The following is a 16975-nucleotide window of genomic DNA, read 5'->3' on the forward strand; positions in this document are numbered from 1 at the left end:
ATGACATGTGGGAAAACCCTGTAAATGTAAAACCATCTGTTCACATGCAAAGGATTCTTCATATACATTTTAAATTGTGTGCCTGAACTTATCTTGCATGCTCCCTCTTCTTCTTCTTCTTCTTTTTTTTTTTTTTTTTGTGGTGCTGGGGATTGAACCCAGGGCCTTGTGTTTGCAAGGCAAGCACTCTACCAACTGAGTTATCTCCCCAGCCCCAACAAGCTCCCTCTTCATTTGCTTTTTTATTTTATTTTCCTCTAGTACTTTCCCTTTCTTTTCTGAGCCCTCTAAGAGGACAGGATCACCTTCTTTGATCCATCCAAGAACTCTGAATTTGTATTACTACTTTGCCTTGTAGTGTTATTACTTGTTGATTTTCTTATCTCCAAGTGGATAAACCATTCCATTTTGATTCTATAAGTATTCCTAAGGGCAAGACCTCTGAGTAACAGGTGAAGAAATAAAACTTCAATCTTAAAACACCGCAAAATCTCATCTAATCTTAAAATTTTTAGAGCCTAAAAGGGCCCTGCAAACCTGCTCTCCTAAGTAGTTTTTATAGATGAGCGAACTCATCTATAAAAATATAAAAAAATATAAAAATATAAAAATATAAAAAAATGAGGCACGTGTTTGTTGAATTAAAGGGCATCTTGTATATAAGCCCTGGCTGCTCTGCTCTATTGTCAACGTTTCTTTCTGTTGTTTTTTTTTTTAGTTTCTTCAGGGAGTTGTGGCAGCGGTCTTGCAATTAAAAAATAAGTGAAATCTCTCTTCCTCTGGTGTCTATAGAGTGTTCATAGAGTGTGTTGAGATCTGGTGCTTGGCCCCATGAGTGCCCACCTAATAGATCAGAACCTACAGGCAGAATGAGTGGATTTAGTCCTAGGTCCTTTGCTTCTTCCCTTTCTTGAAGGAAAGAAGAGAAAAGTGGAGGAACATTGGGAGTGTGAGGATGGTGGGAGTGTCTTCCATGCATCCCTGGGAATCTGTCAAGGAGGGCAAGAGCCTAGTAACAGCAAAGACCAGTGACCCTTTACTCAGCCTGGTTAGAACTGGCAAAAAGTAGCCACTTGTCACAACCACTAACAAAAATACTTTATTCCCATATTTTCAAACATAAGTCTATGTGGTAAACATGGCATGGAATTTTTCTTTCTTTTTCCTGGAGCCATATTCCACGCATGTTTACTTTTCTTCAGATGTGCACTTGGCAGATTAAGAGTTTCCAGTTCACTTAGTCAGTCTTAGTTCAGAGGATCTCACTGACTGAGCATCTAACTACCCTGGATGGCAGTGTTTTCTTTACAACCTGGTGGCCTAATGTAAGTCAGACTTGTAGTATTTTAGATAATTTGAGGGAAATTTAGAGGTAACTTTGATTATATGCAATTTTTTGCTGCACATTGTTGACTTAGAAGGTAAATTGCACAGATGACTTGATACAGTGTCTTTAAATTCTTAGTCTACATTAAGGATCAAATACACTTGTGTGATTAGCTTGGAATTAAATAATGAGTTTATGATTCCAGTTTAGTGGGAAAATGGATTTCAAATTTTAAATACCTGAATTGGAAACGAATTTTGAAGCATCTTCTTGAAATAAAGGATTAGGCAAATAAATTCTTTGTAGATGTCTATCTATAACCATTATATTCCAAGCTCTTTAGATTAGAAATCTATGTTTCTTTATGTTAAAAAGAAAGTATTGTTTTCTTTGGTACATAATCCTTTTCTTTTCTTTCCTTAGTAATTTGTCTTGAGGATTTGGAACGTTGGGAGCTCTTATCATCATGGCGAACCTACTAAAAACAGTGGTGACTGGGTGTTCATGTCCTTTACTTAGCAATTTGGGGTCCTGTAAAGTTCTACCTGGGAAAAAGGATGTTTTACGAACATTTCATACTCATCAGGCACTGTGGTGTAAAGCTCCTGAGAAACCAGGTAAAATCTTCCTTGAGTGTTTGATTTAAGTCATAGGTACTAATAGCTCTCCTGATGGTAGATTAAAGGAAAAGCCATACAGTTTTATAACTTGGTGCTTTTAAGTGATTATTTTAAATAAAAAACAAGTGAGTGCTGTCTTGTATTTTCCATGTGTAGAAATTCCTGATTACCTTTATTAAAAGAAAAGAAAAGAAAATAGAAAAAGATAAAAGATAAATCAGTTGTACCTGGGAGGCTGTTGGTCATCATATCCATTTCTTCTAGCAGCCTTCCCTTGTTTCCAATTAGTATTGAGGGTTTATACCATGTATAGCTCATCTGTGCTCAGGAATTAAGAATTAAATATTAGTGTTTCCTAATTTAACAAAGAGCAACTTCATCTCAGTCGCTCAGGTCAGAAACCCTGGAGTGATCCTACATCCTCTGAATAGGTAAAGGTCAGCTCTACATTGTGTCTACACTGTCTTCCTCTCAACATTCCTTGGTCCAAGTCACCACCATCTGCCCTGGACTGAAGCACCGATCTTCTAAATGGTCTCAGAGCTTTCTACCTCTGCCCTCCTACAGTCTGTTCTGCACTTTATGGAAGAATCTTTAAAAGATATAAGATCAGGTCTCTTCTCTCCAAATTGACCACTGACTTTCCAGTGCATGCAGAATAGGAACTGAAATCTTCCAGGGTCCTACTAGGCCTTCCCTCACGTGACCCTCCCACTTGCTTCTGTTCTGCAGAATTGGCCTGAAGAAGGAGAGGCTGAGAGGGGACTGTTCTAAGTTGAGTAAGCTCCCTTTCAGCAGTCTTCTCAAGACCATCCCGGGGTCTCTATTTTCCCCTCATTGACCACACTTCAGGCACGTGACCATTTATGAAGAAGACTTGGACATTTTTTTTTTTTTTTCCAGATGGCAACATACCTAGCTAAAAATGGCCTTCTGGTACTAAGGTAGAGGGACAAAATGGATGTTTGGAGTCAACTTTTGATATAAAAAATAATACCTTTCTTCATTTTTAAATTTGTGGGACTGCTTGTTCATTAAGGTACTCTACACCGCTGCTGAGTTTTATGTCTGCCTTAAGTAGACTTCAGAGCCTCTTTCCTTGTTCTTAGATGAAAAGTCACTATTTCCAGGGTACCTTTACCTAAGAGCTCCCAAATTTATCTTCAGATGCTTTCTTTTAAACTGCTATGGAAAGCCAGATTACCCAGTGTGCATAAAATAAATAACTTGAGGACATGAGACTTGCCCTGTGAATAAACTAATAAATTTCAAGATCTCTATTAACTGCATGTAAGATTTTTATTTAATTTCTGGTTCTTAATTATTTTCTGGTTACTTTTTTTGTCCCTCAAAGATAAAAATTCTATTTGTCCCTTAATATAGTTAATTTACCACATAGAGAAGCATGGAAAATAATTCCAGTCAGATTTTCTCAGTTGTTTCTTTTCTTACCTTTCTTTGTTCCTTTCCTCCTTTTTTTCCTTTTCTTTTTCTTCCTCCTTTTCCTCTCCCTTCTTTCCCTCTCCTCTTCTCCTCCTCCTCTTCTGGCTTGTTCAAAGAATGATCTATCTTTCTTTCTACATTGTATTTGTTTTTGTATCTAATATTGTATCATTCTATCTTCATATATTAGCTAGAATTTTTTTTTATAAAGAAACATTTTCCTCTTATTAATTAGTTAGCTTGAAATTGTACTAGAAAGGGGGGAATGTTTAATTCTTTCCCATTCTTTACTATTTTCACTAATAATCAGTTGTTTTCCTTATGTATTAGTTTCCTTTCCAAGCCTAGTGGCTTCGTATGTGGCAGAATTATTATACTTCAGGAAGTCAAAGTCTGAACTAGATTTCACTGGGCCGAAGGTGTTGGCAATTCTGCATTCCTCTTTGAAGTGCTAGGGGAGGATGTTTCTTTGCCTTTTTCAGCTTCTGGAGAACATCTGCTTTTATTGACTTGTGGCCATTCTTTCTACCTGCTCTTTAACTCTATTCTGCATTTTTCCACATTTAAGGAACCTTTTGATTACAGTGGAACAATTCAGATAATCCAGGATATCATTATGTGAAGACCAAATGATTAGCAACCTTAATTCCATCTGCTTCCTTAATTCCCCTTTGCCGTGTGTTGTAACATACTCACAAGTGTTGGGCCTTAGGACATGAATACCTTTGGGAGGCTATTATTCTGCCTATCACATGCTATTTCTTCCCAAGTTGACCAATGAAGCTTTAAAAAAGTATTTTATTTATTGATATCAACATGAAAACATGAGTTATAACATCTTTGGATGTATTTTATTCCGTTACTATTAATTATTCTTTTTGATGCTTCAAATTTTTATAGTTGGCCTATAGAAGCCATTTTAAGTTGGCTTCTAAATGCCTTTGACATGACTTTAGTCCTCTTTGGTAGCTTCCTTGAATTTTGACATGTAGGGCCTAGATTTGATGATAGATAAGTGAACTCTAGGTTAGAGTATGTGATTTAATTTTGCACATTAATCTGAATGTTTGCCAGCTATCTCTCTTCCTCTCTCTCTTCCAAGTAAGAATAAGCGTTTATTTACCTTTGGTTTACTGTAAAGTTTTAATGCATAAGTAGTATAGAAATCTAAGACAATGTTCAAATTCAGGTAGTTTTAGGTTGACTTAATTTCTCTAAGATCTTACTTATTCTGAATTGATAATTTGATTCATTTTTAAATCTATGAGTTTAGATTTTAAAGAAATTTCCTTAGCTTTAGTAAAACTTATAAAGAAATGGATACTCTTTTAAAAATTGTACTTGTATCCACATATTGCATGAAACAGCAGAAGAAAGCAATATCCTTAAGCTAACACTGGCCCAAACCATATATAAATATAAATATATATCTTGTAGGATCCTTTGGTTTGCAAAGAACAGAATGTTAATGGGTTATATTTTGTGATGAGGGTGTATTATATGTATTTTTGGGAAGAATGGGAGCCAGGAGACCTCTCATCTACTTCTTGGTAAAGTGGAATGTTATTCTGGATTTCATAACCTTGACTCATCTTCCCTCTTTAAATATCCACTACTGCTGTGTCTGCCACTCCTGCTGCTGACCTCCCTTTGATTGTCTCATGGCTATACTTGTATAACTTTTACACCATTCTTCTCTTATCTCTTTTCATGAGTCTCCCATTCAGACTCTCAGGGAGAACCTGATTGGGTTGGGTAGTCAACATGAATGTCCTTGAGCAGAATTCCTGTATAAACTGTAGCTGCTGGTTTTCTGAATGTTTGCCCTATAGTTGATTATCTAAGACCCAATTGCTGATCTTTTTTCTTATCAGTTATTTGCTGAGCATGTAAGGTCCCAAGAAATCTCTGAGAAATTGCCTGTGGCCAAATTGCCAGGAAGGGGACTTTAGGTGTGGTGGCAGGCCACCTAAGTATGTAACAGGATTGCTCTTTGAAATAGTGAAACACCATGCATGGTGGCCCACACCTGTGATCCCGGTGACTTGGGAGACTGAGACAGGAGGATTTTTTAAGTTTGAGGCCAGTCTCAGCAACTTAGCAAGATCCTGTCTCAAAAAAGAAAAAGGACTGGAAATGTGGCTCCATGGTTAAGTGCCCCTGGATTCAATTTCCAGTAACAAAAAAAATGAAAACAAACTAAAAAACACAGCAATTTACTTTTGTCTTTCATAAAGTTTAGGACAGGGAGACTAGAATCCCTGAGTTTTAGAGTTAGCATGCTATGTAATCTCTCAACCCATCTTTTTTCCTCAAAGAGTACCTTAAAGAAAGCTGGTTGATTAAATGAAATACTTAGAACATTCAGAAAAGTGGGCATAAAAATTTCTCATCATCTTTCAAAAAAAGTAAAAGAATTGTGATTATGAATCAAAAACATCGTTTTGGATAGCAACATGTGCATGCAGTATATTTTGAAGAACAGACTGTCCATTTCCATTTTCTGAAGTTTGTTGTTAAACTTTTTTTTTTTTTTCCTTATTGCCTTTTTCTGTTTGTAGGAATTCCATATAAACAACTGACTGTCGGAGTCCCCAAAGAGATTTTCCAAAATGAGAAGCGAGTGGCATTGTCTCCTGCTGGTGTCCAGGCCTTGGTTAAGCAGGGTTTTAATGTTGTCGTGGAATCGGGTGCTGGAGAGGCTTCCAAGTTCTCAGATGATCACTACAGAGCAGCCGGTGCCCAAATCCAAGGGGCAAAGGAAGTTCTGGCTTCTGATTTGGTGGTCAAAGTAATTATTTCTTTTTTTTCTCACCTTAATAGCATGCTGACTTTTGGAATTCATTTCACAGAAAAATTAAATTACTTTCTTTGGTTTTGTAGTTTTTCCAATGTTCTTTCTTTTTAATTGATACATAATATTTATACATATGGGTACATATCTGTTTGTGTATGTATTTGTGGGAAATGATCAAATCAGCATAATGAGAAATTGCACTCCATGGTCCATCTATATTCAGGATACTCAAAGGCAAGTATTTAATTACAAGAAGATGTGGATGGATCTCAGCCTGGGACTGAATGTACAGCGTCTGATACCTAAGGGCTTGGTATTCAGAGGGCATGACTATTCAGAGAAAGCAACTTCCTGTTGAGTGGCACGTGGCCTCCTTACAGATTTTAAAAGAAAGTCTTGAGGAAATGTCTGATAGAAACTATATGCTAATGAACTTTAGAATTAAAATTTGAAGTAAAAAAGTCATATATAAGTGGGAGAGCCTGTATCAAGAGTCTAGTGTGGATGATAACTAGAAGTGAGCTTTAAATTAAATCCTGTACTTCCTACGACCATGGTAAGCAGTGAAATATGGTTATAGATATATGATTATCACTAAACTCACTTTTCAGAAAGGTATGCTTTTATATATTAATTTCTAAGAACACTCAGTGATATAGATGTGTGTGTGTTCTTTTGAACATAAAGTCCACTGAATAACTTGACAGTATCTTTTTTTTTGTTTGGTACTGGGGATTGAGCTCAGGTCCTTGAGCATGCTAAGCATGAGCTGTGCCACATAGCTATACTCTCAGCCCTGATAGGATCTTATTATTATTATTTTTGACACTGAGGATTGAACCCAGGGGTGCTTAACCACTGAGTCATATCCCCAGCCTTTTTAAGATATATTTTTTATATATTTTTTTAGAGACAATGTCTCACTGAGTTGCTAAGTGCCTCACTAAGTTGCTGAGACTGGCTTTGAACTCTTGATCCTCCTGCCTTAGCATCCTGAGCCACTGGGATTACAGGCATGTGCCACCGTGTCAGGACCTGATAGGCTCTTAAGTGGTGATTTTGACAGAAGATAAAAGACCAGTTTTTATTGTAGAAAATGATAGTGAAATTTATGTATAGAGATAAATTATAATTTAGCTAAAACTTTTAAAATTTTTAGGTTTATAGGTACTTAGTGATATACTTTGATATATATTAAAAGAACTTAGGGAAAATAGAAAAATAAGTACAATCTATTGCATCAAATGTTTTAGGGGGCAAAATCTTTAGAAATGTCCTTTAACAAATAGTTATAAGAATGTACATAAATTTGGAAGTGGTTTGTTTTTCTTTTAGGGATTCATAATGTGTACAAGCATGTTAAAGTTGTGCTGAGAAATCTGTAACATAGAGTCTTATATAACTTTATACCAGCACTACTAAACTATTTGATCTGGGAGCTCTCTCTTGAGTCAAGCCTATTAATATCCTGTGGAACACATTCAGAGGAACATTCAATTGGCTTGACATATTCAGATGTCAGCAGTCTAACTGAGCATTTCATAGGAGCCAGTACAATCCATTCAGAGTTGTCCTCTAATTTTTATTAAATCTATGGATTTTCATGGAGAAAAAAGTAGACAGTATCAAAGAAGTGTTTATTTTCTGGTACTTGGAATTGAACCCAGGGCCTTACACATGCTAGGCAAGCACTCTATCACTGAGATATACTCCTACCCCAAACTGGGTTTTTTTTTTTTTTTTGGATTTTTAGGGATTAAATTCAGGACCTTATGCATACTAAGTAGGTTCTACCACTGAGCTACATGCCTGGTCCAAAGTCTTGAATCACAGGCATTACCAGGTCAACCCCTGAAATGGAAATAGCAGGCAAAGGTGTCTCAACACTAAATGGAGATGATATGCTATGATAGGAAATCACTGATCCAGCATTTGTATTTAAAACATAAGTCCCAGATGCTGTTTTCTGTGTTTATTTGCCTAAAAACTTACTGCAAACTTGGAGCTAATAAAATGTCTTAAACTTCTTAACATTGTAGCTTTTTGTTTAAGCTCAGTTCAGCAAATCTACTAGTTTGACTTGTGTTCATTTATAAATAGTCATCTGGAATTTTAAGGTGTCATAAATCTATACTGACTACCATGAGACTTAAGTTTACAACGTTCCAAAATTAGCAACTATTGAATCTTTGAACATTCAATAAAAGCTTCCTATTTAATTTGTCTTCTAATTTTATCAAAATAATAGGTTTTGGGAGGACAGGTTTGTTGTAAAACCTCCATATTATCTCACTGCTCAATAGTTAATTGTCAAACCTGACCCAATCTGTGTTTTTCCTAGGTGTGTGTGCTGTTTACTCAGAACAGTCCATAGGTCATTAGTCAGAAGATAATATATTTCTTCATGTGCCTTACCTTGCTTATTAATTTGGGCAGACACTTACTGATGAAAGAATAACTTCTAGAGTATTATTTTAATTATTGCATATTTTTTGAATTGCCCTGTTTGCTTAAAAATATGATCAATATTTTTATATTTTTATTTTCTTTGCCATGCTGGAAATAATACCCAGAGCTTTGCATATGCTAGGCACACACTCTACCACTGAGCTACATCCTCAGTCAGTATTCATATTTTTAATCTGTGGTTTGACTTTCTTTTCAGGTACGAGCCCCCATGGTTAATCCAACATTAGGTGTTCACGAAGCTGACCTTTTAAAGACATCGGGAACACTAATTAGTTTTATTTACCCAGCCCAAAATCCAGACTTACTAAATAAACTTTCCAAAAGAAAAACTACAGTTTTGGCAATGGACCAGGTTCCAAGAGTCACAATTGCTCAGGGATATGATGCACTAAGCTCCATGGCCAACATTGCTGGGTAGGTTTATTCTTTTCCATTTCAATTGAACAAAAGCACAATGGTGATACACAGACATTCTCTCTTCTAGTGACGTACTTTGCAGTAATCATCGGAGATTGCAGTATTTTGAGACTGTACTTAAATTATTTTTACGACTTATTGTTTCACAGTGATCAGATTGGAAGTGAACTCTAATGCACACTCCTTTTTAGTCTTCATTGGTGGAAGAGAAGTAGTATTTCTATCTACCAAGGAAATAACTGTCAGATTATTTGTATGAGGAATATACTATATTTTGTGTGTGTACACATGCATATATTAGGTTTAAATTGCTGTTTTCATAGGTCAAAAGTAATTGCATATTAGCAGTTTCATATGGAAAAATGCAGTACAGGTTGAATATATCTGATCTGAAAAGTTTTGGACCAGAAGTGTTTCAGATTTCAGATTTTGGAATATTTTCCTATACATAATGACATAATTTGGGGCTGGGACCCAAGCCTAAAGATGAAATTCATTTACATTTCATGTACGCCTTACACACATAGCATGAAAGTAGTTTATAAAATATTTTAAATAATTTTTTTTTTGCATGAAACAAAGTTTATGCATTACAACTGAAAAGCCTGGGAAGTTCTTTTTCTGTCTGGGTGAAGCTGAAGGAGCTATGTATTGTGAACCTGAATTTTGACCTTACCTGTCACCTAAGGTCAGGTATGGAATTTTCCACTTATGGTGTTATATAGTACTCAAATTTCTGGATTTTGGAACATTTTGGATTTCAGAGATCCGGATTAGGGATGTTCTATCTGAATATACATATTAGCAGATAGACCATCTCTTCATTAGGTTTTCTTTAGGTAAATTCATAAAATACTTAATGAGTAGGGAAAATGTCTATATTAAATAAAGTTTCATCTGGAGTCAAAACCCTTACTTATGACTGAGGGCCATGTCCTCTTTATCTTCAAGGCCACCATGGTAATAAGCTTTATTTATCTCCCAGCAGTATTTCATTCCCTGTTTTTTTTTTTTTTTTTTTTTTTTTTTAAACCTGGAATGCTATGTAGAGAAGAATTCTAAGTTCCATTCTGCTCAGAGGAATGTGACTATACTGGAGTAATCCTGCCTGCCCTGAGTGAGGGAGAGGAATTAACTGCATGAATGCAGTGTATTCCTGCAGTGTATTTCCCACTCTACCCGACAAGGTGGGAAAAATCTGGAAATGGGGTTTATGAATTCAGCTCCTCTAAGAAATTAGTAAATTATATTTTAAGTGTGAAAACTGTTAGTAGTTGACAATTTACTATTGTAAATGAGGTACCAACAAAATAAAATATTTTTGTAAAATGGTTCATAAAAAAAGACTATTATGGATAAAGCCCAAATTTATAGCCTGATATACAAACTGAAAATTTTCTTAGGTTTTATATTTTAGGTGTACTGTATCAAATATACCACAGGTTCTACATTGTGTTTTAGCTATTTACTTTTGATTTGAATGAGATGCCTAAAACAAATGACACATGACACATTAAAAATATATTTTCTTGTCTTTTTTTTTTTTTTTTTCCCCCCACAAGGGGGATTGAACCCAGGGGCCCTTAACCACTGAGTTACATCTCCAGCTCTTTTAAATTTTGAGACAGGGTCTTGATAAGTTGCTTAGGCCTCACTAAGTTGCCGAGGCTGCCTTTGAGCTCATAATCCTCCTGCCTCAGCCTTGTAAGCAGCTGGGATTACCGGTGTGTGCCACCATACCTGGCTTCTTTGTCCCTAATGTAATGTGGTAAATGGATTATTTGAAGATATTGTTTGTGGTGTATATAATATGCCAAGAGACACAATAAAGTGTTTCTATATTTGTGTAGTTTGTAGAAGAATTATATAATGCAATATGGGACTTAAATTTTTATGTAGGAAATGTGTGATATAAAGTTTCAAGTGTGCTGTTGATTCTAACATGTGAAATACATAATACATGAAAGAATCAAAACCAGCAGATGGGTGCATATAGTCTGAGCTATTGGGAGGCTGAGCAGGAGGATTCCTCAGCCGGGAAGTTTGAGACCAGCCAGTGCAACATAAGAGCCTATCTCAAAAACAAACAAACAAATAGAAACTCAATTTAAGCTGCAAAATCATTTGAGCAAAAGAAAGTATTATGAGGCAATATAAGTAAGTCCAGTAAGAGCTGAGTGACCTTGGCTGCATTTAGGAGGGGAGGAGTACCCAGAACCATGCCTATCTCCATCCCACTCACTATGGTCCCAGTTTGTCTGAAGTTTGAACTTTTGTGGATTCATGGGACACAGTTTGAAGAATCACTTATCTTATGTCCTGAGCTGACATATGCAAAGGACATGCTGTAAAATGAATTATCTGGTGTACATACCCACATGGTGTGGAATAAATCATTATCCAACACAGACACTAACCACATTATGGTGAAGATGAGCTGCTTCCAGTTCAACTGTTCATTTGGAGCTTTTGTCAAAATGCCCAGTTTATCACTTTTCTTTTTTTTCTGTTATCAACACTCTTGTACATTTTTTGGTATAATCTCATTTTTGTAATTTTCAGCATAGCAACAGCATATTTTAAAACATAATTCCCAAATTAATTTCTTCCAGTGGTCTTCGGATATTTATCACATGATCTTTGAAAAGTTCTATCATTTGAATTCAGAAGTAAGACTAACAGATAAAGTAATCTCTAAAATACTATTTCCTGCTTCAGTATGATTAATCAAAAGTAAAGTAGTGACCTTTTGGCTTGTTATATCAAGTACAAAATATGATCAGGGAGAGATTTTGTTGCCAGTTAAAAGTTGGGTCTTAACATTAAGTGATTGTATTATAATAATGAGACAGAGGATATTACTGAGCAAGACTGTACAAGTGCCTTTTAAGTATAAAATGCATGAAATTTAGATCAGTGTAGTATGTCCACATTCTCCTATTAGAGTAAGGATGGCATACACTATTAGTTTTTATTGCACAATTTGTTTCTTTAACTGAAACACTTAAATGTATTTAATATATGACAGGCAGTCCTACAACAGGTCTCAGAGGTAGATGCTCTTTTTGTCTCCACTTTATAGATGAGGAAACCAAGAATTAAATTTTCTCAAGGTTACAAAGCTAATCAGTGGTAGATCTAGGACATAAATTGAGGTTAGTTTATCTGAGAGTCCGTGCTTTCAACCATTAGAGATCAAGGGTAGTATTCTTTGTTCTCTGAGATTGGAATCTCATTATGTACACCATATGGTTAATCTAATTCTTTTATTTCAGAGTTTCCCCCTGTAGTATTTAAGTGCTACATAGTCATCAAAGAAAACTTAGGCAACATAATAAAGTAAAGTATTAAGGGCATGGAGTCTCAGCATCCAAAGAAAAGCATTGCTAGCATTTTCTTGTCTTTCCTTGTTACTTTTTCTATCTCAACTGCTCTTCTGCAGGATTCTTTATGAAGGTGCTGGGTAGCTTTATGGATAAGAATGTGGCTCAGAGCCAGGCTACTTGGATTAGGTCACTGGCTCTGACATTTACTGACTGGGTGACTTTGGGCAAGTCTTTTCATCTCTATCTCAGTTTCCTATCTTGTAAATAAAGGTGATGATCATACTTACCCATGGACATGTTGTGAAGATTAAAGGAGTGAATATGTGTGCACCACTTAGAGCTGTTCTTGACACTTTAATGCTGTATAAATGTTAGCTATTGTCTTGACAAAGCAAAATTGATAACCTGCAATAATGTATTGGCCTAAGACCTTTCATTTCATGGAATTATCCATGTATTTACTTTTTAAGGTATAAAGCTGTTGTCCTAGCTGCAAATCATTTTGGACGATTTTTTACTGGTCAGATCACAGCTGCTGGAAAAGTTCCTCCAGCTAAGGTAGGTACAACTTTGAATGATTCTACATAATACAAACTAGAAGCAAGGGTATGTATAGTCTTAAAATTAATTGTTTTTAAAGTTTTATGTATGTTAACTTCACTGCTGACTTCTGTGGAGCCTCAAAACTGAACATTTAAGATTGCTTGAGGAGAGTGAAATTTGACTGCTTTTGACTTACTAACTTGAACTCTTAAAAGGATCTTGGACTTGGTCTGTGGACCTGTTCACACTAATTTTTAAAAAACTTCAAGATACTATTCAGCAAATTCTGTGTTTCCCAACATTGCAACATCTTGCAAAGAAAATATTTCTTTGGTTTCTTCACTCCTCAATTTTTGGGTCAAGAAGACAGAAAATGGGAGGTGATGTAATCAGGGCATTTGGCAGAGGGGAAAGGTGCTGCAGCTTTGAGTCCAGACTGGGAGCAGAGAGGAGCAGTTAGTGATGAGAAGCAGGGGAGGCTTGATGAAAGGACAGGAGGTTATGTTTTGATCCTTTATCTCCAGTTCCCTAAATGTCTTCATACATCCTGAGGTGAGGTATAGGAAACAGGACTTTAAATACCTGCCTGTAGAGTACAGGTTTACCTTGTGCTTCCTCCTTTTAAATAAGTCATTGTGTAAACCAGAGTGCTAATTCAAAAAAAAATTTTTCTAGCGAAAAAAGCCCAAAAGCAATAGCACCTGATAACAGCTTTGTGAAATCTTGATATTTATTGCTTTGAGGAATAGGCCATGTGAAAAAAATAGCAAGTTCTTCAGTGGAGCCAAAGTACCTAGTGAGAAAGCAAAGGGCACAGATGCGGTTTGTGAAATGAGGATATTTTGACCTATTCCTTAGGATTACAAGGAAATGTCTTGCGTTCAAGGTGGCCTGAAGCTCCAGGCTGTTCTAAAACTGGCTAAATACTTCTATGCACAAAATCCACAATTCAGTTTTGATTAGAACCTTTCTAGAAATATGTGGAAGTTGATAGGAAAGCTGTGAATAGAAGGAGTTAAGAAGTGAAACAGAAGGCAAGAGACTTAAACAAAGGAGTCATTCAGCTTTTAAAAGGTGGAGAAGAGATTATTAGAGTTTAAATTGCAACTTAAGGGATTTGGTTACATGTCAAAAATTGATTTTTGAAATTTAGGAATTAGTCACTAGCTGGGCTCATCCAGGTAGACTGCGTGACATTTTACGTGGGTTTCTTGTAAACATAGAGGGTTTTTACTTGTGTGGAATGAACTGAAATCAATCAGTTGAGTCCTATGAGATGAGAGGCATTGTTCTAGGATCTGGGGATGGATTGAAGGAGACAACCTTCCCAGCCACCTAACACTTACATTATAGTGGGCTCACAGTGAGGACACAGCACCCCCCCCCCCCAATATATGAGAGAGTTTTAGATGTAAAAGAAATGAACCAGATGAGGTGATAGTAATGAAAACATGTGAGTCACTTGAGCTGGGGGATGGGGACGCTCCTCCCTACATTTGAGCTGAGACCTCAAGGATGGGAAGAAAGAAACCAGGAACTTAGGATTTTAGGCAAAGAGCCAACACACATAGAGGTCCTAAGATGGGAACGACTCTTGTGTGTTCTAGGAAATAAAGAAGGCCGTTGGTCTTGGAGTGTGGTGAACAAGATGGGGGTGATCCGAGATGATGTGAGAAAGGAAGGTTAGGTTGAATCATGTGGGGCCTCTCTGATAGGTCATAGGTCATGTTATAAAATTTAAGTTCTCTTGAAGGTGAGGGAAATGTCTCCTTTAGGATTTAAAACAGTTATCTGGCTGTTATGGGTGAGAGCCGTTAGGAACTGGTTGTGCCTGGGAAGGTGGTAGCAACAGAAATGTAGAGAAAGGTGTGGACTGGGAGATTTTGGGGATTAAAACCAGTCGTACTTGTTGGTGGGCTGAAGGTGGGAATATGTGCAAAGGGAGGATTCAAGATGACCTCCCTATCTGGTTTGAAGAATTGTGCCCAGTTAGTAGTACCTTTTACTGAGAGGGGGAAGCTGAGAGGAGGATCAGGTGATATAGCTGAACCTCAGGAACATTGCTATCATGTTCTCTTGCCCTTTCCCTTTCCATTCCTTGACTATATGTCCACACTGTGCCAGTTAGCAGTAAGTGCTTTAGTAAGATTCCATCACTTAATGGAATAACATTTTGGGAAGGTGTTTTCACTACTGTAATGCAGATGCCAAGCAGCTTGCCAAGGTCCTCCAGAACTGGGTAGTAAGGGAATTTCAACCTGAGCTCTCTGAGTCTCCTTTACTTTACCCCATGCTACAGAGAAAGAGTAAATTGCTATTGTAGTATCTACATCACTTTATTCTTTTTTTTTTTTTTTTTTTTTTTTTTTTTTTTGCGGTGCTGGGGATTGAACCCTGGTCCTTGTGCTTGCAAGGCAGGAACTCTACCAACTGGGCTATATCCCCAGCCCTACATCACTTTATTCTTAAGCAATTCTGTCTTTTAAATTGTGGGGTCTTTGACTATTTCTTTTTTTGTTAATTAAAATTTTTTTTTATAGAGTCAGAATAATGGGTGACTTTATCATGTGTGTGTTTCAAAGAATCTACATGTTTTGGAATGGTTAAATCTAGCTAATTAACACATACATTACCTCACATCATAATTGTGGTGAGATCTCTTGGCATTCATTCTATATTTTTCAAGAATACAGTGTATTGTCATTAACTGTTGTTATCTCACTGTACCATAGATCTCTGAAAATTTATTGTTTGAGTGTAATCATGCATCCTTATTATTTCAGGATAATTTGGTCAAGCCCTGTGACTTTTACTAATTTCATTTATTTGTACATGTTTGTTTGTCTATTAATTTATAAGTGATAGGACTTCAGTTTGGAACAGGGTTGGTGTCTGAGAGCCCTGTTTGTTCCCTCTGGTCCCCCTCTAACCCCTTTCCTATGGATGCCTCCCACTTCCCATGACAAACCATCATCAAGATCAACTGGCATGGTCTGAGACACTGCCCAGGGGTCACTGGGGCTGTTTGACAGCCTAGAGTTCTTAAAAAGGCAAAAGCACATGTGGGCATGATGGGTAGGTGGGAATTTATAAGCTTGACTGTTTCTGTGGGTGGCTTTTTTTTTCTGACAGGAACAGGGAGTTGCCTTCAATGGGCTATTTGTGGGATGTGTAGCAGAATTTTTCTTGTGGAATTTTTCTTCTAGAGACAACATTGTTCTTGCTTTGTTTTGTGAAGGGAGGGGAGACTTGTTTCTGAAGAATTCTTTAGTTCTCTTGGCTCCAATCCTTATGTGGTTAGGGAAGTTAGTGATACTGCTTCAGATTTCAGGTGTAGTTCATTCAGAATGGTTCAGATGATATGGGTGGTTACCAGCTGTTCTGTTCAGAAGCTTTTGAGCTTAGAATAGGGGTTGGGATTGATGTTCACTAAAGTTGTGCACATCTTTGAAAGGTGTTTTTGGTATTTTATGAATGCAGGAAAACCTTAGAATGTGAGAAGGCAGAGTAGTTTGAAAGCCATTTGGGGATTTTAAAAGAAGTTGCTTTTATACAGCAAGAAAGAACCTGTTCATCTTTAATCGTGTAATGCCGATTGTGCTTACATAATTTTTACGCTGAGAAACTGATTGTCCATGTATGGAGGGCTGGTCATTACCACCACTGTTTATTGCAAGCCGTGTACAGGCACAGATAGTTGTTAGCTGATTATTTTTCTTAAATCAATTGATAATGAACTTAAATGAAAACACAAGTGACTCTTCTCTTCTAGATTCTGATAGTTGGTGGTGGTGTTGCTGGACTTGCTTCTGCAGGTGCAGCAAAGTCGATGGGTGCAATTGTTCGAGGATTTGATACAAGGTAAGTGCCTTACTAATGAAGGAGTTTAAGCTGAAAACATTTTGTTTCAAATAGGGCCTATTACATTTTCCTTAGAATTTATAAATTGCAATTGTGAAACAGTTCAGTAAACTACCAATTTGAAAATGGTCTTTTTTTTTTTTTTTGCGTGCAATAATGGGGGAAAATGGTC

At 36.7% G+C, this 16975-nt stretch overlaps 1 protein-coding gene across 8 annotated transcripts in view; it reads left to right on the forward strand.

Annotated features, from left to right (window-relative positions):
- Nnt (nicotinamide nucleotide transhydrogenase) overlaps nt 1-16975 on the forward strand; it is a 93621-nt gene that overhangs the window by 3218 nt on the left and 73428 nt on the right. For 4 of the 8 annotated variants that reach the window (XM_047555540.1, XM_047555542.1, XM_047555539.1 and 1 more), the window contains 6 exons: nt 1203-1325; nt 1751-1944; nt 5952-6181; nt 8853-9070; nt 12870-12957; nt 16715-16803. In XM_047555540.1, coding sequence (XP_047411496.1) covers nt 1794-1944; nt 5952-6181; nt 8853-9070; nt 12870-12957; nt 16715-16803 — 776 coding nt within the window. In that variant the 5' untranslated portion in view covers nt 1203-1325; nt 1751-1793. The remainder of the gene's footprint in view (nt 1-1202; nt 1326-1750; nt 1945-5951; nt 6182-8852; nt 9071-12869; nt 12958-16714; nt 16804-16975) is intronic. The other 4 variants (XM_047555536.1, XM_047555538.1, XM_047555537.1 and 1 more) reach the window with 1 other exon arrangement.

The sequence above is a fragment of the Sciurus carolinensis genome, chromosome 6 (assembly GCF_902686445.1).
Source record: "Sciurus carolinensis chromosome 6, mSciCar1.2, whole genome shotgun sequence".
NCBI classification, from domain to species: domain Eukaryota; kingdom Metazoa; phylum Chordata; class Mammalia; order Rodentia; family Sciuridae; genus Sciurus; species Sciurus carolinensis.